Source organism: Parus major, chromosome 5 (assembly GCF_001522545.3).
Source record: "Parus major isolate Abel chromosome 5, Parus_major1.1, whole genome shotgun sequence".
Taxonomy (NCBI): Eukaryota; Metazoa; Chordata; class Aves; order Passeriformes; family Paridae; genus Parus; species Parus major.
The window spans coordinates 37,221,071-37,247,014 of NC_031774.1; the positions used below are offsets into that span (position 1 = coordinate 37,221,071).

Below are 25,944 nucleotides of genomic sequence, written 5' to 3' on the forward strand. Positions count from 1 at the left end.
TCAGTCCCTTCTGATATCCACTCTCAATGAACAGCTGTCAGTTTTAGTTAAGTTTGTAACTTACAACTAATTTAATTTAAATCATCACACTGGGTACAGGACAGCATGTGGCACTGGGGAAGAAGCAAGCTCTGCTGGGGAGGCCACTACTCATAGAATCAAAAAATTGTTAAAGTTGGAAGGGACTTTAACGATCATCTTGTTCCAAATCGCTTGGGACACCTTCCACTAGTCCAGGCTGCTCAAAGCCCCATCCAACCTGGCCTGGAACACTTCCAGAGATGGGGCATCCATAGCTTCTCTGGGCAACCTGTTTCAGTTCCTCACCACCCTCACAGTAAAGAATTACCCCTTAACAACCGCAGGGACCTCTGCCCCTCTGAGATCCGAGTCATAAGGGACAGCTTGCCAGGATGCAGAACTCCTCGGCAGGGGCCAGGCGGATGGTGGGGCACACGGATGCAGAACTCCTCGGCAGGGGCCAGGCGGATGGTGGGGCACACGTGAGGCCCCGCGTCGTCCCTCCGCTACTCCGGCAGGGAACGGTCACGACCGAACCCCGCGCCGCACAGGGCCACAGCCTCGCCCGGCCTCCTGCGAGAGACGCGGGCAGGTACAAAGCTCTACGAACTTGGCCGCGCTGAAGCCTCTCTCAGCGCCGAGCAGTTCTGTGAGTGTCCCCGGGCGGAGAGGGGCGCGAAAACCGCGCACCCGACCCCTCAGAGCGCCCTGTCGGCCCTCTCCTCTCAGGGCGGACCACAATTCCCAGAACGCCGCGCGCGTGCTGACGCCAGACGGCGGCGGGACTCGGCCAGTGGGCGGGCGGGCGCGCGGGCACCGGGCGGGGCGGAGCGGAGCGGAGCGGCCGGTGGTGGCAGAGCGGCGGCGGGAAGGGCGGGCTCGGGGCTCCACAGCAGCGGCGGAGACGATGCCGGTCCATTCCCGGGAAAAGAAGGAGAATAATCACGATGAGATGGAGGTGGACTACGGAGAGAACGAGGGCAGCAGCTCTGAGGAGGAGGAGACCGAGAGCTCGTCCGTCTCCGAGGAGGGCGACAGCTCAGGTACGGCAGCCGCCCGCAAGGCGGCTTCCTCAGCGCTCGGCGCTGCCCCGGGGGCACACCGATTCCGTCCCGGCTCTGGCGGCTGTCGGTGTCCCCCCTTCCCCCTCCCCCCGGTCACCCCACCCCGGCCCAGTCTTTGCTTTGGCTCGGCGGCTCGTCTCCGGGCCGGCGGCCAGGGCGCAGGAACGGGGCGGGGCGCATGGGCAGGGAGCCCCGCTGAGCCCCGAGCCGGCGGCTCCGGAGCAGGCTGGCGCCCGGCCATGGCGGCCTGGGCCGCGCTGCTCCGCTCCGTGCGAGAGCCTTGGCTTGTGCCTTGCTGGGCTTGAGTGCATCCTCGCCGAGGGGCTCCTCGCTGAGGTCTCCACTTAAAGGCTTGGCATATGAACGTACGTCTGCATACATGACCACGTGTGTACGTACATATAAGTACGTATTGCCATGCAAGCTCATGAATTTTCAACTACGTGTTTTAAGACCTGTATTTGTGGGCATATTGAAAGCCCTATCAATACCATTGGCCTCTTTTGCAAATCACTTCAACCTCTGCTCAGTTGAAGGTCCCTTCTTTTTTCCACAGTTTCCCTATGGACTGTAAATTTTGAATTACATTAGTAGCTGAAATCTCGCTTTCAAGGGATTACTTTTTCTATGCTTAATTTACACTGTGTTATTAAGAAGGTTATTACTGTCTGTTCAGACTTTCCTTGTGATTACTACTTTCTGTCTTTGGTCTTAAAACATACTTCCAGGTGATAACTGGTAGGAGTTTGTGATGCCTTATTTGACTAGAGATGAGATGCAAGACACTGGATGGAAAGGAAGGTTGGACAGGGTTAGTGAGTTGAGAAAAGTCCTGATATAGATGCGGACCAGGACTAGTCCTAGTCCTGACATGTGGTTCTGGCAGCTTAAGTGATTTAGTGCTGAGGCTCCTATATCACCAAATTAAAACTGTATAATATGCTGAGTTGGAAGGGACCCAGAAGGGTCATTGAGATCAACTCCTGACTGCACAGGACACCCCGAGAATCACACTATGTGCCTGAGAGTCTGGGATTAGGAAGGAGTAAGCGTGTTTTAAGTGATGTAGTCTGTTCGTGTTTCTTTAAAACAATACAAGAAGCTTTCCAGATAATTTTTATCGCATTCCACAGAGAAATGCTTTTAAGGGAGTACTTAAAGGATGATGATTACAGAAAATTACATGCTTGTCTCAATGTCTTGACATACTCCTTAGAAGCATATTGTTTCTATGGACTTAAAATAATTAGCACCCCAAGAAATAAATCTCAATTGAAATTAGTAATGAATCTTTTTTTTTTTTTGGTTAAATTTTTCATTTGCTTTGCTTGCATTCAGCGTTTTGTTTTTTTTTCTGTCTCTAGTAGATGCCTGAGAATACAAAAGGTGCTGTTCTCTAACAGCATGATTCATCCTTGAGAGCTGGCACTCTTTCTATCCTGTTCATTTTGATGTTACGTATTTAATACAGGTGTTTTATTGGCTGAGATATTGAATAATTTGTTAGGGATAAATTTAAAAAGCCACAAATTGTGTTCACTATCCCAGAGGAGAATTTGGCCAATTTTTAAAGCACTTTATATGGGTCACAGCTTATTAAAAAAAGCTATTTTAGGTGCTGTGTGGATTTTTTTATCTTTAAACCAGGTTGCCCTAATTACTGTGTTGGACTGCTTGAGTATAGTAGGAAAAAACAACTGTGATTTTGCAAGAGGTTTTTGTACACTTTTTTGTACTTTTTGGAGTATGACACTATATAAAAACTCTGAAGTTTTGAGACAAGACGGGCCTATCAGCAACTGTTTTAATATGAAATGAACAATCTTCCACCTCCTGTGATGTAAATTTTCAATTGGAAGGCCATGAGATTAAAGCTTACAACATTTTACTTTTTCAGCAATGCATATTCCATAGTGTGTTGTTTAAGGCCTTGAGGAAGAAATTCTGTAAGTGGGGAAATAAAGCTATTTCAGGACTCTGAAAATCTTCATCGTTTTATGTATCTTATTGGAGGAAGACTAAAAATGAAACAATTAAAGAGCAACTTGGCATGTGAGTTGACATTTAGTATAAATTATAGGTAGAATTAAGACTTCTAGGCAGAAAATCAAAGATTTTTGAGAGTATTTGTAGTTGAGAGGATATTGGAGAGAGCTGTGTGTTATTTCTTTATCTGCAAGGAAGTCAGCTGCACCCTCAGATGCCAATGCATAGCAATTTCCTTTCAACACAGGTTTAAAATGTAAGATGCGGTCCCTTTCCCCTCCAACAGTGGGTGTGCTCTGATCCTCAGCCAGGATTACAGTTCTAGTTTTCCTTGCTTTGTACTCCCTAAACATACACAAGCAATAAAATCCATGTTGATTTAAGAAAAGCTTATGAGTGAACTCCTTACTAAAACATACTTTGAATCAAAAGTATAGCAGAACACATTTGAAACGTGTTGGAGAATAAAGGGGAAAAGTTGTGGCTATCCCAGTGTTCCTGTTTGGTTTCACTGGGAGGTGCCTTCACATTTTAAAGAAAATTTATTTTTGTAGCACAGAAATGCTTCTGACAACTCTGAGTAATATGATTGCCACATTCCTTAAATCTGGCCAAATTCGAAGTTGCTAAATCTGTTTTGGCTTGGATATTGTATCAAACAGTCAAATAAAACTGTTCTTTAATAGGATTTTCAGCCTTATTCTGGGATTATGGTTCTGCCTTGCTTTTGAGAGCAATATTTTAATGTAAATAGAATCTCTTAACAGCCTGATATGCTCTTCCCCCACCCTCCCCATTCATTGTATTTTTTCCAAGTTCTGTCTTCAAATTTTCTTGCTCTGCTTTCAAGTACTTCAGGTTATATTGTGTTTTTAAACTTTGTGCACTGTCTTTTTTGATTGTTCTGACATTAATGTGACAGACTTCACTAGATCTTTAATTTGGACTCATAGTTGCCTTTGTAATACTGATTGGTATTGGTTTGCTGACTGTTGGTTTTCATATCCAGGCAGAGAAGGTTAGTACAGTTTTTAGTCTTAAAAGCTTGTGATGATTTCAGGAAGAAGTTAAGTGCAGAGAGGTCTGAGTAGACAAATCTGATTTAATCAGATCCTTCCAAGTAGCTAGTGGTCCTGAAGCTACTCCTTTCGCCTCATCAGCTTTACTAATTGCCATGCTGTTTTGCAAAACAGTAAGAATGAAGAATTGCATGCTGCATTCTCTAGTTGGTGTAGGAGACAGCTTGAAGCAGTTAAATATGTTTGTTGGAAAAATGTGAGGAAGAAGCAGGAAGCTCAGAGTTGTTTATAGCCTAAAAGAGTGATCCCTGCTGGGTTCAGGATCCTACTTTGCCTCTCTGTCAGGAGGTAGGATTTTTCTTGCCAATGTAACTGCTTACATAAGTAAGGGCTCCTTAGGACAGTGCCTTCTGTCAAGCATCTGGCTTGTTCACACCAATTTCTGAGTGCATGGCCATCCCTTCTGCATGCCTGCTGCTGGTTGATAATGGTCAGCTGCAGTGTAACTGTAGAGGGCTAATTCCTGCTGACACTGCTGTTATAAAGCAGTTTCACTTATCTGACTTTTGAATATGGCTTAACAAAGCCCTCTTTTCTTTTTTTTTCTGAGAAGGTTGGGAAAGAGACAAGAATTTTGTATCTTAGTTTCTCAGTTTTCTAGTCTAAGAAAGACCAATGGAGGTAACAACTGATTTTAGTGACATTGGATGTCTTAATGGTGGTATTAAAAGTTTTGGCAAAAAATTGTGTATTTATGTTGCTTTATCTTCCCTAGGTAAATTATGAAAAAAAATCAGGAATAGAAATTGAAATAAAATCTGTGAGAAGAGTTTAACATTTACTACTCTTGTTGCATAAAAGCATATAAAGTCAAGTGTATGCAGTGTTCTAGACTTTTCAGGTTAAGAAATGTTTCATTAGAGTAATTTCAAATGGTCATTAAAATGAACTGAAATATTTTTACGTTAATATTTCAACTTCAAGGAACTCTTCCAACTGGATAGGATGAAACTTGTTTCAAAATTATGTTACTTTTTCTTTAAAGAATATTAATAAAACAAATCTTGAATTTTGTATGACAAATGTAGCACTGAACTATGCTTGCGTTCCAGGGATTGCTTTTGTTTGTACTAACCCAGGATACACTTGAATTTTCAGTGGTGGCTTATAACTGCTCATGCTTAATGGTATCTTTCATTTGGTGTGATATACATTGTTTAGTTTTTCTGTTTCATGCATCCTTATGTATTCTTTGTATTTCAGTCATTAAATTACCCTCTTGAGGTCTTACAATGCTGTTGTTTCCTGTTTTGAGGAAGAAGAATTTCTGTTTATGGAATTTATTCTAGAATTAGATCCAGGTTTCATGCTTTGTAGCTTGTATGCCAAGTGATTTCTCATATTCTGCTATATGAGAATAATTATATAAGAGAGAAACTGTTCATGGCTATAATTTGGATTCCCTTCTGCATTCACTAGAAACATATCCAGTTTATTTGGTTGCAAATTACATTGTTAACTTTTTTTTTATTCTTAGAAATGGATGATGAGGACTGTGAAAGAAGAAGAATGGAATGTTTAGATGAAATGTCCAATCTTGAAAAGCAATTTACAGACCTTAAAGATCAGTAAGTATTTTAATGTTTCAAATGCCTCATTTGAGGATCCTTTCCATGAAAATATTGTGTGCAGCTGGTGTTTCTTGTCTTTCATATATGTGGATGCTACTTTTGGAGAAGAGTAAGGACTGCAAAATCTGAAGTTACTTGCACGCAGTTGCTCTAGAATGCTTCTACATGTATTAATGTATTTTTTGTTTCACTGTAAGGATGGTTTTGAAATGTTGTTCCTGTGAAGGGCTAATCTGGTTCTGTTGCATCAAAATCCCTAGTAGAACCAAGGAATTCAGGAAAATTTGAGATTTTGTTGAATTACTTATTCATTCAATATCATTGCCATACTTTTATATATGTGGGACAGACCTAAATGCATTGTCTTTGCTAAGTAAGAAATTAGGTTGGGCTTTTTTTTTCAGCAGTATTTTTTTATATTTGGTACTAATGAGAGTTTCTTGTAATTACTGCAAACCTGGTACCAGTACAAGATAAAATGAAAATACTGTTATCTCTCAGTCTGCCATAATATCTACATAAGTAGATAGTAAAAAACTTACTTAAGAGATAAACTTAATAGCCACAGTTATTCAAAAGTGATTGTTATTTCTATTACAGCCTGTCATTTGTATCATAGAATCATTAAGGTTGGAAAAGACCTCTAAGATCATGAAGTCCAGCCATTTGCCTAACAGTGCCATGTCCATTATTAAACCATGTCTCTAAGCACCACATCTGTGCATATTTTTTAACACTTTCAGGGAGTCCACCATTTCTTTGGGCAGCCTGTTCCAATGCTTGAACCCTTTTTCAGCAAAGAAATTTTTTCTAATATCCAGTCTAAGCCTCCCCTGGTGTAACCATTTCCTCTAGTTCTGCCTCTTGTTACCAGGTAGAACAGGCTGACCCTTACCTCGTTACAAACTTCTTTCAGGTCACTGTAGAGAGCAGTAAAATCTCCCTTGAGCCTCCTTTTCTCCAGGCTAAACCCCAGCTCCCTCAGTACTGCTCACAGGACTTGTGCTCCAAGCCCTTCACCAGCTTCATTGTCCTTTGGACAAGCTCCAGCAGTGTATGTGAAGTTAATTTATTTTAACTGCAAGTTAGATATGTCTGTTCAAGTTTAAATTGGTGATATTTTGGTAGCTAACTTAATAAGGTACTTGGTAAGTAAAACTTGAGAAGACCTGGTCTGTTCTTGGGCATATGCTTTAATTGATAACTTAGTCAGTTGTTAATATGGTTCAGATGCATTTTTATATTGTGAAATAGTTCTTTCTGCTACAGAACTGAGACCTATAACTTGCTTTGCATAACAGGACACTGTGAGATCTGGAAATAATAGGGTCTGGAAAAAATTGCCCAACAAGAAATTCCTTGCTGCAGTGTCTAGAGAAGACTGTTTGTCCTGCTGTTCTTTGGGCTGAGCCTGGAAAAACCTGGGAAATGCAGCCAGCTGATGCTGTTGGTGATGATCAGTTGGTACTGATTGGTTTGGCATTTGGAAAACTGTCAGCTTTTGAGTTCAGTGTTACTCTTCCATCTGTTCAGCAGCTTGGATGACTGAAAACAATTTGTGGAAACAGATCTTTAAGGAGAGAATGTGAGAGAGGGTGTTCTTGAGAGGAAGGAACAAATTCTTTAGGGGGCTTAGGGCTTACAATTGGTGTTGGAGAAATGGTAAGGCTGTGGTATATGGAGGAAGGTGCTGTAGAGACACATTGGTTAGTTGAGAGATTGAGGTATTTGTGTAGGCTGGAAGAACAGTGGTGGTGGGAATACCAGAAATGGAGCATTAGAGTCATGGAAGAGGGATTATAGGGAGAAGCAGCTGTGAAGAGAAAGATGATGACATTGGGAAAGTAGAAAAAAATGCATAAACAATAGGATTTTTATCACAACTAACAGCAGAGATGGTGTAATAGTTGGATCTGCTTCCTCATCGGTTTCAGGGAAACTGAATTTGGACATTTTGAGATAAGTAGCATTTATAGTGGCTTGATAGCATTTATTCATTTTAGAAAAATCACTGTTTGAAAGTACTAGATAAATAGTTGTAGTCCATCAGCTGCTGGATGGTACCAGGTGCTGACAGCACCAGTCCATACTACTTGCTCTTATGTAGCTGGCACTTGGTGCTGTGTAACCAAATGTTAGTGACTGACTCAGGTGCACTGTGCACCCAGGTTTATGGTCTGGCTAAATAATTCTGCTGTAGCTCTGTGTTAACCACCTTGTGCAGAGCATGCTCATCAGGGGTTAAGCCCAGCAAACTGGGGTTTGATCAGCTGCATAATGTAATAGCTGAGTAACACTTGATCCTGGTGGCAAGGTGAACAGACATTTACTTCTCAAAGAGGTCTTCATATATCAACATACATGAACTTTATTTTGTCTAATTAATTACTTAACCTATGCAGTTTAAGTAAAAAGCAGCATCCTTGTCCCAAGGACATCTGTTATGTCTATGTAAATAGGTAACAACTGATGTGTTTATAACACTTACAGGGTTTGTACATGTTTGCTTTAATTTTTCACCTTTTGATTGTGGGGTGCAAAATGAGAACAGAAAAAGTTAGTTTTATTAATGATTCTAACATGGGACACTAACAGTTACAAGTAAGTGGAGCTTTATTGAGATTGAAATGTTTATAATTGATATTACATTAAATTCTTCAGAGTGCAAGCAGATTTTTTTCATTGTCTGCCAGAAAATATCAGCTTTTATGGGATGACTGAATTTCAGGTAAAATAAAAATATTTTAATTACACTTCCTTTTGGCAGGAATGTAGTATATCAGAAATTATCTCATAATATTTATAATAGTACACAACATGTAGATTTTCACAGGAGTTGAATTGAGGGTTGCTTCATTAAGCACCTGCATCTCTTTTTCCTTGGTGTATGGTAGTATGGGAGCAGATAGGTGAACCCAAATGTGAATGATCATTTCTGTCCACAAACTGTTTATCTTTCTCTCTCATGAAATAACCCAGTTTGTTCTTACATGTTGTACTACCTTTTCATGTCCTCTTCCATGTTGATTCATGTCCTATTATTAACAGATGTGCAATATTTTTTTCTTCCTTAGAGATGGAGATACATTTAATTTTATCCTTTCTGCACTTCTGATTGTTTGCATTTGCTTTTCAGAGTAGACATGGATAATGTTGTTCAAAAAAAAAAATGTATTGGAAAATTCAAACACTAGCAAATCCTCATTTTGTTTCAGTGTTCCATAGCATTAACAAAGAGATGACAAATAGTTATTTTAAGAATATTTCTTCTAACTTGTGTTTTATTTTAAATAAAATATCTACTTTTATTTCTGTTATTTTAAGACTTTACAAAGAAAGATTAAGCCAAGTGGATGCAAAGCTACAAGAGGTCATAGCTGGAAAAGCACCTGAATATTTAGAACCATTGGCAGCTTTACAAGAAAATATGCAAATCCGAACCAAGGTGGCAGGTAGGCATGTAAAATGAGTATTGCTGTTTCAGAGTAGAAACTTGCTATGCATTTTAAGGTCAATCTAATGTTTTCTTTAGAATTGAACAAGGATTGTATTTTACAGTTAGAAATACTGCAGCATAATTTTAAATATGAAGTACTTTTTAAGTCAAAATTAATATGTTGCTTACCTCCTTGCATAAGTTGCTTGATAATACCACACTAAAAATACGTCTTTTTGTTTTTTTATGTTTCATTTAATACTTGCCTTTGTGTAGCAGGAACAAAATTACTGAGTAAAAACTAAGAATTTTTTTAGTCAGAAGGTTTGGGATCAAGTGTACACAATGGTCACTCTTGAAGTGATATGTAGGTGTTATATCATGAGATGCTTGCTATCTAATATGTTGACATTTTTTCCTGCCCTTCTAGTCTGTCTCTCTTCTACTCCTCTGCTCCTATCTTTCTGTTCTGTCTAGGGAAGGAGGAACTTCTTGTCCTTGGTGCTTTTCCCTAAGCTGAATTTTAGTTATTAAAACTAATGTTTATACAGGTTTTTGTGCTCATAGAAGAAGGCAAGAACATTTATCTTCTTAAATACAACTGTATAATCATATGAAATGCTAATATTATAGGAAGACTATGCTTTCCTATTGTAAATTTGTTTCATGTTACAGCTTGATTCCACTAGGAGGATTCAGCTGTCTAAGGATTACCTAACACAGGCTGTCAGAGAGCCAAAAGAGAGACACCTGTCATCTCTGTAGCCAGAGAAGCTGTACCAGTGTCTTTCCTGAGAAATTTAGCAGAAACATGGTGCAGGCTAACTGAAAAATGCCAAGCCACCTTATACTTTCTGTAATACTAGTGCTGTTTCAGTACTACCCAGTATGTCTTCATTGGTACTTCTGACTTTGACAATTTGAAATCTTTAGATCCGTTGCATTTCTCTCCCTCCAGGTCTTATTTCTAATGCTTTTTCTCAGCTGCTGACCCAGGATTTCTGGGTTTAAAGTTCTTAGCCCAAATTTATATGACTAGCCCTAAGTAGCCCACTTAAGCTTTGCAGGACGATCTCAGTTGAATTTGCAAAAGGTTTGGTATAAAAGCAACCTTAATCCAGGCTTTTAATTTTCAGTTTTAAATGTGGCTGTCCATCAGTGCTTTCATGTAGGTGGATATGGGATATACAGCATATTACACATTCTCCTGATTGGTCTTCAGCTCCTGAAGAGCCATGTTTCAATGTAAAAAAAAACAAACATCTTAAAAACAGCGGTTTCCTTGAAGCCGAGAATATAAAACAGTTTTTTTCCATTTGTCCCCAACTGAATGACCCTAATAAAATTATTCCAGAGAAAGCAATAGACTGCAGAGCTGGCTTATTTGCTCTTACAGTTTGAGAACCTTGACACAAGTGGGTAATAGCAGGACTTGAGATCCAGCAGGTAATCTGTAAGGACCTACTGTTACCTGAGAAAGGGGAGGAAGTGGTGACAAAACCCCCAAACTAAAACTATATTTAGCTAAACTTTGGATATAATTGCATCTGTTTTAGAAAAGAAACTTGTGCTCCTCAGCTCTCTAAGGCTCTATTCACACAAAATGTGAATTTTGACTGTTACAGCAAGTCAGAAAAACAGCTGTTTATTCTAGAACAGTTCATACCTATATTTTTCAATTTCAGGCGAATAAACAGTGACCTAAATATGCCAGTCAGCCATAAACATTAAGAAAATAAAAGCCAGCATAACATAGCATTGTAAAAAAAAAATTTTGAATTCTAGAATAGCATCACTGTGGAAACTTGATTGATGCAATACTTGGTTTGTTTTTCAGAGGGATTGCTGTTAGTAGTTTTGTTCCTCTAGTACTGTGTTCATTTCTAGTAAGTTGAATTATAAGGGAAGTTGGTTTTGAAAGTTTTTCAGTTGCAAGACACCACCACTGTGTATGCAAACGTAACTCTTCAAGTTTCTAATCTGAAGCAATATAAATGTTTTCTGTTGAGTGCTTTGAATATATTAAATCGAGTTCTATTGATGGATGCCAGATATTACATTTCAGATACCTCTCAGTTTTTTTTTCAGCTGCTTAGTGGACACATTTCCAGAAATGTCTAAAAATGCTCCTAATACTTAGAAGTGGTACCCTTTATCACAAGGTGACTGTTTTAAGAATGGAGCAGTTTTGTTAATGAATGTAATTTATTAAGGTCTTGCATTATAAAGTAAGTCTTACTCCAAATGTTAATTTGTAAAACCTTTTTATTTCAATTATTTTTCTAGCTGTTTTAAAACCCCAAAACCTTATTTTAAATGCTAATTAGAAAACAGAAACAGTCATTCAGTGTTTAAATTTGAAAACTGATAATGTTCAGGATAGTTTGATCAGAAATATGAAACAGACATATTTTCTAAAGTTAGTGTGACCACTGATGTAATTTATTGATTGACAGGAGAGGGAGTTAAAATAACATTTAGTTTTCCTCAGATCTTCAGAATTAAGGATTTACTTGTTCTTGTTTTTATTCTTTAAAGCAGCCAGTCACTCTAAGTGCCTAATACAATACATATGTATTTTCCACTGTGTGCATGTGTTTGGACTTGCAGGCAGTCTTAAAATAGAATTCTGAAGTTGGATATTTGCTAAAGAAAGTAATATTGCTATAATTTGTCTGATTGCAGGTATCTATAGAGAGCTTTGTCTGGAATCTGTGAAGAACAAATATGAATGTGAAATTCAAGCCTCTCGACAGCACTGTGAGGTTGTGCCAGCTGTTTCATTTTGATAGCTAATATCATGTAACTACTGTTTGTCATGCTTTTCCGGTTATTCGCTATTTGAATGCAATTGCTGTGTAATATTTAAGCCCATGCAAGAGGTTATTCAAAGCTAAAAACTAGAATCATAGAATGTGCTGAGTTAGAAGGGACCCATCAAGATGATCTAGTCCAATTCCTGGCCCTGTGCAGGACACACAAGAATCAAACCACATGCCTAGGAGTGCTGTCCAAACATTTCTTGAACTCAGACAAGTTGGGACTACTTTTCTGGGGAGCCTGTTCCAGTGCTCAACCACCCTCTGGGTGAAGAACCTTCTCGTGATACCCAACCTAAACCTCCCCTGGCTCAGCTTCATTGCTTTTCCTCAAATCCTATCTCTGGTCACAAGAGTAATGAGATTGCTTTCTGCCCTTCTGCTTGGTATCTGTCATTCTGAGGATACTGAAGACCAGGATGAGATCTCCCTTCAGTCCCCTCAGGCTGAAGAGACCAAGTGACCTCAGCTTCTCCTTATACGGCTTCCCCTCCAGAGCTTTCATCATCCTTCTGGCCCTCCTCTGGACACTCTGTAGTAGCTTACTAACTTTCTTAACTTGTGGTGCCCAAAACTGCCCCAGCACTTGAGCTGAGGCTGCCCCAGTGTAGAGCAGAGCAGGACAATCCCCTCCCTTGCCTGGCTGGCCATGCTGTGCCTGATGCACCCCAGGACGGGTTGGCCCTCCTGGCTGCCAGGGCACTGCTGGCTCAGATTTAGCTTGCCATCAACCAGGACCCCCTGGGTTCTCTCCAGCCTCTCATTCCCCAGTCTATACATCCAGGATTGTCCTGTCCCAGATGCAGAATCCAGCACTTGTTCTTTTTTAACTTCATTTGGTTGGCAATTGGCCAGCCCTGTCATTTGTCAGTCTCTGCAGGGCCTCTCTGACCTTGAGGGAGTCAGCAGCCCCTCCAAGTGTTGGCAAATTTACTTAGTACTCCTTTGAGTCCTCTGTCTGAGTTGTTAATGAAAATGTTGAAGAATTTTTATTAGTTTGACTTTACCTATCTATCTATCTATCTATCGCTAAGGCTTCTTATTTTTCATTATCAAGTTCTTATTAATAGATTCCCACATTATTTTTTTTTACCTTTTTCATAAAAAGATTACCAAGAAAGTAACCAAAATATCTGACATAATTTTAGCAAGAAATGTCTTACTTTTTAATAACAAAACCAAATAAATATTTTTGAGATTAGCATTAGACAGCTACTGATAGAGTTGTCATTTCAAAAACAGTTATGAGAAAAATACTCCTTGAACATAAAGATTCCTGTTCATGTATCTAAATATTGGATACTGTAGTACAAACACTCAAGTACATGTATATCCAATCCTGAGCATAGCTGCTTAGATCCTGAGGTTTTCATCAAAGTTGTCCTCAACCCCCTTACAGTTGCTTAAAGGTGTTCTGAGTGGTTCACCATATTCCTGAATTCCTGGTTCCTACTGTACCAATAAAGCAAGAATGTGCATGTATGCTTTCGAAAAGCTTTCCATTTTCTTGATGCCGTGGGAAAGAATTAGGTATTATGAAAGATGCCTCATTACTGGCTGTCTTTGCTGCTGTGAATACTCCTGGGGCTGGACAGAATCTTGTAAGACTTGCAAGGTCTCTTATCCATGATTGAATGATTTGCTTTGGCTGTGTATTATTCCTATTTAAGGTGGACTTTGTCCCTTGTTTTGCTGTTATGTGAAACATTCAGAATTCACCATCCAGTACAAGTCTCTTGGGGGAAAAAGCTCTAGTAAGTCAGAAATTCTGCTTGTAGAATTACTGTTGCTCTGGAGTATAACCATTCAGCAAGAATGCCTCTGATGCCTGTAATAGCTTTTCACACCTTATTTGTTACCAGGTATCTGAAGCAGAACACATGTCTAAACACAAACACTATTTAATTTTAAAATGGTCTCAGAACAGATAACACTCAATTGTCACTTCAGATATATGTAAAAAAGCTTCTGCCTTTTAAATTCACCTGGGAAATGTTTTTTTATAATGAGGGGTTGAAAAATATGTGAAAGGAGGTCTTTAGAATTTGAATACTTTGTAGCTAGAGGGAAAGGTAAGCATGACAATCATTTTGTAGAATAGCATTCTTTGTCCATTCCAACCAATTTGCTTCACTCCAGCAAACTAGCTTGAACACAGTTAAAGGGAATTTTTTGTTACTGTGCTGTGGGCAAGAGCAGTTGAGGTGCAGACATCTGCTCATTTGGCTGTAGGGATCTGCCACTTCTGACAGAGACATGGGAGCAGATAGCTGGATGCATTGACTTGGGCTGCTTACCCTGCTTTTTCAGTAAGTCCAAGCTCTCTGTTTTCCAGAGTTGTTGAAGACATTGCTCACTGAAAATGAATGTTAAACAATTTGCTGTATTTTCTACTCATAGTTTTGGAAATATGCAAGTTTATGAAAGAGCAGTAAAGCTATTTCCTTAAGGCTTGAAACAGCTTAATTCCAGATTACTCTTTTAGAGAATTTAGTGGGTTTTGATGCTAAGAGTAACTGATTTATATAGATACTGTGTAATTTAGTAAGGAGGTAGTTTTATAAAAAAGTTTCCCATGAAAACATTAGCTTTTGTGATTTGTAATGAAAGGTGGCATAGTTTACAATTACCCATTGTGAGTAAATATTTTCTATCCAGAAGAAAAGTACTGTATTTGTGTCAAAATGCAAAGTTATTCTGGAGAGCTAGCTGCATGCTCTTAATTACTCTTGGTACCAGTAGTTGATAAATCTGTAATTATATTTTCACTTGTGTTAAGTGAGCGTGCTGTCTTTAAGGAGCTAGGATCTCATGCTAAGAAAGTGGATAGAGATGTCATATGCTTTGTGACTTCTGAAAAAGCTGTTCTTATGTTCCTTCCACTGATACCTTAAGTTGTCAATATTTAGATTATTGAACTCAATAATGTAAAAATCTGTAATCTTGCTTTTATAGAGTGAGAAGCTTCTCTTGTATGATACTGTACAAAGTGAACTAGAAGAGAAGATTAGAAGACTTGAAGAAGACAGACATAGCATTGACATTACCTCAGGTAGATGGAAATTCAGTTTTTTTAATTTGTTTTTCATCTTCTGCTGGCTACTGATTAGTTTACTATACACTTAGTACTTCTAGTGAGTTTTAGATTATCTGTTGGAATTCTCTTCAGCTGTAGACTTTGGGCAGGGGTTGAATTTAAACTTCAACTTCTGTTTAGTAGTTGTCAGCATCCCTTGTGTCTTTGAGAGTATTAATCTATGTACATAATCTTATAAAACCTTTGTTCTGTTTAGAAACAGCATCTCACCAGAAAATAGTAATTTTCATTTTTGCACAATGTTTTCTGCTATAGAAAGAGCTAAACATGAAAATGTTTCTGATTCATAGCATATTCTTATTATATCTTTTCAGAATTATGGAATGATGAGCTCCAGTCCAGGAAGAAAAGGAAGGATCCATTTAGCCCAGATAAGAAGAAACCTGTTGTTGTATCAGATATCCTTTTACTGAAATCATTGTTCTTTCTAGTAGTGCTTGCAGTTTTATAGCTAACTTTATTACATATGTCATTAAGATCAAGTTGAAATGATTATGCATTATCAAAACTGTTTTTTGTATGACAGACATTAGTCTGTTCAGATTAGAAAAGCCATGTTGACACATTCATCCCATCATGAATATTGAAATTAAGATTCTCTTACCAAGCTACTAGTTTTATGTAGAAAATATTTCTAAAAGTTGGTTTTTCTAGCTCTTAAAGAAAAATAGAGTTACAAGGCAAAAGCAGAATCAAATTAGGCCACTTGAACTTCACCAACTGACCATATAAATAGCATTTGATTCCGTGAATTTTGAGTTACCTTGCCATTTTAGAGTATATTCCAAACCAAAAATGCTAATATAGTATTAGGTATAGAATCTCAGCAATTTCAGACAGTTTCTAAAGCTAAAAATCCTTTCAGTTGTGAAATAAATGAATTTGTTTGTTTTGACTGTAGTTTAGAAACAGTTGTGAACTTGTCAGATTTCTGCAAAGCAAATACCTAGAAATTTTACACAGCTTTTGATTTGTTATTTTTAGCTATTTAGAGAAAAACAAATTTGAAAGTATTTTAAGACTTCTAAAATTTGAAATGGAATTTAAGTTTAAGCTTGCTCTCCATTTTAGATTTTTTTTTTTAACATCCATAGCACCTTTTGCTCAACATATTTTTCAGAGATGAAATGGGGAGAAATGAAGTAGAAAGTGAAGACTATTGTAATGGAATAGCTGTACTATATGGAATTTTGATTTGAAGCTCATGTGCTGTTCTAATACACATTTTTTATTTTGCAGTTGATAGCTTAAGGAAGGGGACTTTGCCTTTCTACCTCCTGTTTTTTTGATATTTGATACTCAGTTATGTGGTGCTGACCATACTTTTGTTCTGAAGATACATGATGCAGAATACTATAAAAATAATGATTTTATTTAAGCTGATACTACTGTAGGTGCTGTTTTGCAGTGGAACATTGAAATTACAATGAATTTTAATTGTAATTTAAATTATTGCAAATAGAAAAGTTTTCGAACTGTTAGGAATGGAATGGTTGTGTCTCAGCTGTTTATCTTACCCTTATGTTGAACTCCAATAGTCTGAATATCTACATACTATTATTACCTCTTAATAATTCTTAAAATGTACTTTCAGGTTGCATAATTCAAAGATGGATGTGTTTGCACTGAGCTTTTACTTCGTGTTGGTACACTTTTTGTGAAAGATCTTCACAACAGAGCTATTAATATCTTTCTACAAATATCAGTGTATTTTTATTATTTCCTTTTAAAAGAGTTTTCCCTAACATTTCCACGCCCTTATATAGTTTATATGTTACAAGACCTTGATATACTTGAAGACTGGACAACAATAAGAAAGGTAAAATGAAAGAATGAATGCCAGTCCCTGTGGATTTATTTGGGTTCACATGTAGTCCTTTTGTTAATTAAAAATATGTAACTGGATTTCTTACATGATCAAAACACTAAATAGATTTTTGTTTCTTCAGTAGTCAGTTAATCCTTTCACTTCAAGCTGTAATTGCTATTTCTTCTTATTCTACCCAAATCATACAGAGGAATCTATTAAAGTGGTGTAAGAAGATATCTCTAAAATGGGGAGTCCATAATTTTCCATGTTAAAGTGAGCCTAAAGCCTGTGTTAAGTGGACCTGCTTTCTCATAGTTTAGCCTAATTGGATAGAAACTATGATGGGATAGTCTGATAGGATTTTGTTTTATGAGGTTTGACAACATCTCATATGGCATGTTTTCATATAGTAAGGTTTTTATTTTAAGATTTCTGTGCTTTGACCTCTCCTTATACTTTATTTACATAAAAATGAGGAGCTGTGTTTTTCTTAGATTACAAAAAGAATTATGGATTATAGGAAGAGAAATTTGTTTAGTCAGTTGATGTATTTGAAAAAATAAATCCAGCTTTTAATTGCATAATGCCTTTTTTAGATCATTGTAAGACTGTTGAAGGATCTTGGTGTAATGAAATGCTATCCTTGCCTTGTACCTGCAGTCAGAAAGCTTCCCCTAGGATCCTGGTGCATCCCAGCTTAGGGAATAGCAAACCACTTAGGTGAATTCAAAAACTTGGTGGGGAGTTGGCTCTGAGTCAGTTTCTATCCTGTTTTTTTTCCCTGTACCTATTTCCTAAACAAGAAGTAAAATGTGACCTTTATGTGAGAACTTGTCTGACTTTCCTCTTTCTTTTGCATCAGAGGAACAGATACAAAATATCTTTCCCTTGAGTTCTTTTCTGTAGTTTAACATAATTTTAAAGAATAGCAACAAATCCATGATCTTCTAGGGTTTTGCCTTTTCTGGAAATTTAAAAATCCCTAAAAAGCAAACAAATGAACCCCTAAAAACTCTCAAATGCCTTTTTTTTTTTCTCAAGATTGTGTGGTCTGGAGTTTATATGAAATAACATTTCTGAGCTTATAAATTAAAAGATTATGATCTTCATATAGCATTTTGGTTTTCAGAATGAGTTAAGTGTAATTTTGTGTTTTCTTGACGCAATTACATAAGAGCAATTTTGAGGATTTAATTTAGAAAAGCTTGAGTTATTGAAATCAAAACTTAATAAAGAAGGTGATTATTTTTTCACCCTCAAAATGCTTTTTTATTTAGCTACCGAATCACCATTGAACATTTTTATTTTAGAATTCTCACTGTATTTTTTTGCAAGTAAACGCAAGTATATACTTGCATATAAAAGCAAACACTACTGCATGTTACTTCACAATTAAAGCTGGTGGCTAAGACAAAATGACTCTGCTGACTAATTTTAATTTTCTTTTTTGTTTCAAGGCAATGGCTACGCTGGGACCACACAGGGTAAAGCCAGAACGTAAGTAAATGTGGTCTAGTTTCACAAGACAGAACTTGTCTTGTCCAATGCTGTGTCCAACGATGCAAACTGCATCCAGGCACACTGTATTTTTTATAGTACTGCTATAGTGATGGAGGATGGGATGAAGTAGCTGGAAGATGTGGCCTTTGTCTTTCCCCTCTCTCAGGTGCTGATACGTATAGCTTGATTGCTGTTGTTTCTGTTGACACAGATTCTAGAAAGTTATCAACAAAAGTTCAGGCTTCTAACAGTGGTTTACAGCAATTCATATTAGCAGGCTATGCCAGTGTTTGCACAAGATTAAGCAGAAAACTGAGAGCATCTGGACCTTACAGGGGCATTTCAAAGGATGCTCACATTGACCACAAGCCACAACCCTGAAAAAGCAGAGATGTGGGAAAGGAGTAGTACTCATATTGGGCACTGAAGTGAGAAGCATGTTCTTTCTAAGTAAAATCACATATTTGGAGGTGAGGAGGAAAAGGGACAAGGGGGCATGTAGGGGATAGCTTCTATTTGAAAATGAAAATACAACTTTTAATTATCTGACTGGAAATAAAAAGATACATTGCTTCCAATTTTCGTGCAATTATTAAGAGACAGACTACTGTTGGAAAAATATGTATTCTGTGTAAATAACTTGATGAAAGTGTATATAACCACACAACTGATTTCTGTGAAGTCAATATTCTTTTACCACTTTAATATTTATTAGAATAATTATTAGAAGTCTATTCTAACAATTTTGTTACTTAATTTAGCACCTGTCAAATTAGAAAAGCATCTACATAGTGCTAGATCTGAAGAAGGAAGACTCTATTATGACGGCGAGTGGTATGGACGAGGCCAGACGATATGCATTGATAAGAAAGATGAATGTCCTACAAGGTAAAGATTATTTAGTTTATGCAGCTCTGTACATTCATGTTAAGCAATAACTAGGATGATGGCATTGCCCAGTAAGGCCTATGTGGAAATACTGCCACCTCTGACATTTACTAGTATACCTTGGAAGACAGGCATTACCAAAGTTGCATGCTGACTTGTGAAAGAGGCTAGTAAAAGTTGGAATTGACTGAGAATCTCTCTAACAATTTAAGCTGTTACTAGTTTTTGATAACTTTTGAGTAATTTTTTGGTAGTTTTTAATTATGGGAAAACACTTTATGCTGTTGAAGATAAGCTTTGTTTTCCATTGATTAGTGCTCTGAAAGAAGAGAGGAACTTTTCTATGGTATTTTCTTCTCTTAAGAAAAGTTCTACCTTGGAACAGTCAAAATATTAGAGTGTAAATTTGGTCGAATGTTTAAGATCTATAAATGAGTTTTCTCTGTATGGATACTATTTGTAAAATCTGAAAGTCTGAGTGTATTTAAAATTAAATGTATATCTTACCTTTTACTGAATGGGACAAATAAGTCTAAGCCCAGTGTTGATTAAATATGTACATATACTCAGGAAATCTGACTTTAATTTCATATGTCAGTAGTTTACTGTAGAACTGGCTGTTTCTCTTCTTCCATGTATATGGTGAAGAGTCACAAATTTAGGTGATTTTGGTGTTTGTTCAGGGCTGAAACAGGAAGGTATTTTAGTAAACTACAGATGGTCTGAAATTAAAAAAAAACCCTCTGGATTAATTTAGCAGAACACAGCAGTTGTACAGGGCCAAGTAAAGACCTTAGTATACAGTGTCTGACAGAAACCAAAAACTGATGCTTAACAGGGCAATCATGCTGTGGAGCTCTCCTGGGCTTTCAAGACCCCCTCAACTTCTAAGACTTAGAGGAAGTTAAACTCAGTATGCAATAGACCTTTGTTCTAATAACTGCTTTAATGTTTGGTTTTGTGCTTTCTATTTTCCCTGTCAATCTACTTGAAATGATATTTTTTCTGTGGGGTATGGGGAGGGAGTTTTGTTCACAATTTGTGTTAAAGGTTACCACAAGAAGCTTAAAAGCAGGGCTTATTTAGCAGTGAATCAGTAAATCAGTTTTCAGTTTCTTATTTGGCAGTGAATCAGTAAATCAGTTTTATTTCTTATAGCCTTGGTATAATGAGTAAGAGCTGAATACCTTTTTTGCCTTAAATGATGGCTTCAGGTTGTTCAACTTTTTTTCAAGTACTTTATATTCAATGCAATTTCAAGGCTTTTCTTGTTTTTTTACTACTGGTAGTTTATTGTGTTTTCTCTGTGTGACTGTTCTTTTAAACAATTAAAGTATTTGTACCTGTTAGGGTTTTCTTGTAAGAGAGTAAAATGGGTGGCTGAAATATTAGCTACCTTCACTAGAGACACATGTAGCTGGAAGGAATTCTGTTAAAACTCTACTCTTAGAGTGGTGCTAGCATCTTTTGGGCCTAGCCTTTACAACTAATGCATATTTTCATATTTTACTGTGTGGAAATACAGCTGCAGTTTTGAGGTTATTTTTAGCTTATAAGCTTTCTAAATCCTTCTTGTTTTTCTTCTCCTGACCCTTCTTCCCTCATTTTCTGTAGTGCCATAATTACAACAATTAACCATGATGAAGTTTGGTTTAAAAGACCGGATGGAAGCAAGTCTAAGCTGTATATTTCTCAGCTACAGAAAGGAAAATATTCAATAAAGCATAACCACAACTGACCACTGCTCCCTGGATATGAAACTAATGGTATTGCCATGTGTGATGTGCCATGGGGTGAAAATTGTATTTAATGGTGTTTTGTATTCTTTATGTATTTACAGCAGTATCTAATGTGTGTTGGTCGTGCTGTATGTAAGCTTCATATGGGCGGCCTTCAGAAACCTGAGGAGGGTAAATCCTGTTAACAGACATTTTGCCTCTAAATTGGGTCCAGTGCCTAAGATATGAAGTATGCTCTTCAAGTATAGTGCTTCAAAACTTAGCATATTTGTAAAATGAAGAAAAAATAATTCTTTTCTCATTGGTGACCAGTTGGTGTGAAAAAAATAACCATAATTACCAGCAACTCACTTTATTTTCAGTGGCTGTGTCATGCTTCACTTGTGAATGTAAATTTAGCCTGCTCAGCTGTTGCTTTTGAATAGATTGTAACATGCATAAGCATTCTTTTATCCAAAGTGTACTGATTTATTTAAATTATTGTCCTCAACAGCTCTACTAGTACCGACTGTGTTATATTTTGTAAGGTTTACTATGTTGCTTGTAATGAGAGAAAGCCAATATTTTGAACTATGTTTTTGAAGAGCACTTTTCTAGTGTAGGACCCTATTCATTAGCAGACAAATCATTGGTGATGTTTTTTCTTGATTGCCAGCAAAATGTATGCATAAGGTAGACAGTGTTGCTCCAACCCGTGTTATACGTAGCCCACAAAGAACGACTGGGGGGATGGTTAAATGCGCTTGCATGGCCTGCATGTCTGGTCCACAGTTGTATGAAGTACGATGGGTTTTTGTTAGGAAAGGAAAATATTTCCCCAGATGTCATATATCTGGGAGAATTTACACTGAGTTTTTCATCAAACTATTTTCAGAATTTCTGTTCCCTGTTTTATCTGATTGTACACCAGAAGTATTTCATGCAGCTTAGGAAGCTGAGTGTCTTCTAAAGTCTTGCTCTTTTAGCCACAGAGAAAAGTCCTAAATCCTTGATGTGATGTGCTTCGAGCATCTAGAATGATAGATGGGATTGTTGAAGAGTTGTTAACGCGTTGGTTATGTGCACTTTAATCTCCACTTATGATGATTTCTTCTTGGAGAAAATAAAGCATCCATTTGCTTTAAACGATCACAGCAAATAAATATTTTTATTGTAACATATAAATTAATCATCTCTTCTAGTGCAGGGTGGTAAGTTCTTTCCAAATGCCAAATCAGTTTCTGCTGAGTAATGCTTTTCTACAATTGTATGACATTATAAATCAAATGTACATAAAGTATCAATTGACGTGTTGGCTTTTAACATGAATATGAACTATATGTATACATTTGTTTGATAAACTTTTTGTAATTAAATATTTGCATTTTTTAACTTAGTATATAAATAAATGATCTGTGGTAGTGGACATCTTTTATGTTTTGTTCTTTGGTTTTCTAGTCTTGTTGGAATTGCTGATCTACCAAATGGCAAAGGGAAATATTTTTAAATAATCCAAAGGCCTAAAGGCTTTTTTAAAAATCTTTTGACTTGCACTTTTTTCTTTTGATTTTTGACAGTCTGTATGTATAGATTTTGTTTGTTTTTACAAGCTCTTACAAAAGTTTTTATGGAAGCTTTATTCTGTTACATTTATAAATCAAACAAACGCTGTTAAGAATCTCATAACTGTTGACATGCTTGAAATCATTTGTATTTAGGCCATGCTGGATATTCTAAACAGTTTTTGTGATTCACCCCTTTCCTCATACCTCTTTTGTAGTTTGCATCTCTCTAGCTGCAATTGATTATTCCTGCAGCTTTTTCTGATATGATCTTCTACAAAGCAAAACTTTGCTTCATAAAGCCTTGCAGTTTGGACTGACACTTTGTGAATGTGGCTCCTTAATTCAGAATAAAAGCAGTTCATATCAACATGAGAGGTAATAATCATAGCAGTATGGATTAGTGATAAGACAACTGGAATCTACTTGTTGCCTTACTAGAAGTGCAGGAAACTGAGCTGTGGATTTTGTTTTTGACATGTCACCATTTCTGCATATGTGATGGGAGAGCTGTGAGGTTGGTTTTTGTTTATAACTGGTTAATTGTTTCATGCTTAGGTGAATCATATTTGTACATGCTTTGTATCTTTTTAATATTTCAACACTTAATGTTTTGCTTGAGCCAACATAAAATGTAAGAGGTGTCTTCTGCAGATTTTAGTCCTTTGAAGTAGAGACATTGTTAGCCTCTTGTCCATCTGTTTTGTCTTTTACACCACTACATGAAAGCTTTGGTAGCATTGTTTTAACCTACAAATGGGATTTAGATCTGTAAGGTGCTGGAAGGAATTCTGTAATATGTGAAAAGGTAAGTAAGTGAAGAACAAGAGTACAAGAATGAGTGACAAAAATAACTTTCTGTACATATGTAGAAAAGGCTTCTCTATCAATAGTTACATTTCAGAGGAGATGCAGTTGAGCTTTCGCCAAACACAGAGCAAATTGATCTGCTCATCTTTCCACAATGACATATCTGATATATTTAGTTAGAATGCAATTGATTTAACATGACAATACTTACTGTGTAAGTATAATGTGGAGTTTAGCTTAGGTATTTCATAATAAACAGGTCTTAAACTTTCCAAATGCATTTGAATTTCGGCACCTTGTTGTAGTGTGTTTGTTTTTAAACAGTAAAAACGGGTTATTTGTAGGCCATGAACATCTTACTCTGTATTTATAAGCCAAAGCCTGTGTAAGTAGCTCACCACCCCCATCAAGTGGTAAGAGATGATTAACTACTGAAATTTTCAGTCATTTTGAAAACCTGTGCTACCTTCCAACAATAGGTTCAATTTGTTCTGTGTGAGGGTTTTTTTGGTTTTGTTCTTTTTTTTTTTTTTAAGTAGAAAGAAAAAAATAGGCATAGACTTTTATCAGAAGAGAGATGTGCTAATAAAGGTTCCCATCTGGAGAAATTCTTCAATTATTACTGTGGGAAAGAACAGCCCTTTTACCCCCCTCCCCCTTTTTTAGAGGACAAGGGAGAGAGATAAGGAGAAAGAAGCCATGTGTCCAATAGACTGCATTTAAATAGCTAAAATTTTTAGTGCTTTAATCCATGTGAGGCTTTGAGCAGCCTTCTAGTGGAACATGTTCCTGCCCATGGCAGAGAGGATGGAACTTGGATGCTTTAAGGTCCATTTCAAACCAAATCTTTCTATCAATCAGTGATAAGGGATTGACAGATGACAGACCTGTCCACATAGCCTTTTACATGTGGCAAAGTAAGCTCTATTCTGAGGGCTTGTGATCATTCCAAAGTTCTTAACTATGCTGTTCCCAGGCAGAGGCATGGTTGCTGCTGGAATTAAGACCAGGTAGCCAGTATATTACCTCTGGAATGGAATTTGCCATCTACAATTGAAGCAAAAGCACAGCATGTTATCTGTAAACTTGACATTTCCTGGAAATGCCAGCCTAAATGCACTTGTATGGCATTATGTATGCTTTTGTTTCTCTGCATGGAAAATGGTCCTGATGTATCAGACGTGATGTCCACCATTTAAGACTCATTACTGGTTTTTTTTCTGAAACTACCAGCCTGGAAAGCTGAAAATCTGTATTTTGAGCTGACTCCTATTTCAGTGTGCTGGCAGCCCTACAGACATCACTTCTAGAAATTTAGCTTCCCAGAGGTTGCATGAAAGATCTGAAGGCTGAAAATAATCTGACAGATTCACTAACAGGCAGAGTACCTGAGGTTAGGTGTTCTGAATGCAGTGTTGAAAGGAAAAAATTCCTACTGCAGTACAAAGATTGGGTAGGTAAATGGAATAAATGGACAAATGAAGTGTATATTAAGCACTAGCATTTAAAAAATTTGATAAGAGTAATTTAGCCCTAGTTACCCTAGGCACTGGCTTGAGACAGCATCCATTTCTGATAGGAGAAAATACTGCATGATTTAGCGAGTTAAGGTTATTTCAGATGGTAATAGCTTCAAAATAGAACTTGTAGCTAAACTTTGATATTTGTAAGCTTTATAAGTGCCCATGTTGCTCTTTGTTTGGTTTCTCTGTATGAAAGAATATAAATGTATAGGACTCAGGCCATTTAATAAGGCAGTAATCTCCAAGATTTCTGTTTCCTAGAACAGATATTTTAACCACAGACATTATGTTTTATAAGATTTGACTTGCTAGATTTTGTTAAAAATCTGGCTTAAATTTTAGAACATGGTAATTTTTTTGAAAAATAGAAGAATACAGAAAGAACACTGTTCAAGAGGTGGTTAGCAGCAGTAGAATTTTTGTCCTTTGTTATGGTGTCAGCTCAGAAGGAAAATCTTCATCCATCACAACTGTCTTCACAAATAGAAGCTATAGGAATAGGACAACGGGAATTATTAGTGACATTCATTTCATTATTTCATTAATTCATCATTTAATATATCATTAAACAGGTCAACATTAATGGGTTCTCCTTTTCCTGTAAGTAAAATACATCTGAATCAATTGGCCAGAGTTGGAACATGAAATCTGCTTTCCCTTCATCCCCCTGCTCCCGAGATCCATGATGGTGAAAGCCTGCCTGCAGGTGGCAGTAAATTTATGCTGAAGCTACTTGATGGTAGTTTCGAATTTTCTGTCTAGATCCTGTTAGATTTTTTTCACAGTTTCTCTTAGTTATAGTACACCTACAACTGGATTTAATCCTAATGCATATTAATTAAAGGATATTTGGAAAGAACAGTACTCAGAGCTCTAAAGGAGGATTATCTTTTGCTACTATACTGTGAAAGAAAATCACTATGTAAAGGCTTAGGAAGGAACAGAAATGGATTAGATTCTGTCTAGTTGCCATAGAAACAAAATATGTAATTAAACAAAACGAAACATATCTCTTACACTGATTAAAGTGTTTAGAAAAGGTGGGACAATGGAATGAGTG

At 37.2% G+C, this 25,944-nt stretch overlaps 1 protein-coding gene across 1 annotated transcript; it reads left to right on the plus strand.

The window, feature by feature from the left end:
* Positions 1-850: 850 nt before the first annotated feature.
* BRMS1L (BRMS1 like transcriptional repressor) lies at positions 851-22,873 on the plus strand. Its single transcript, XM_015631722.2, has 10 exons — positions 851-1,064; positions 5,628-5,718; positions 9,046-9,173; positions 11,843-11,922; positions 14,932-15,028; positions 15,388-15,471; positions 16,828-16,892; positions 18,341-18,380; positions 19,145-19,271; positions 20,886-22,873. The coding sequence occupies exons 1-10, from the start codon at positions 929-931 to the stop codon at positions 21,007-21,009; spliced, it is 972 nt and encodes a 323-aa protein (XP_015487208.1). The 5' UTR covers positions 851-928; the 3' UTR covers positions 21,010-22,873.
* The last annotated feature ends 3,071 nt before the right edge of the window (positions 22,874-25,944 follow it).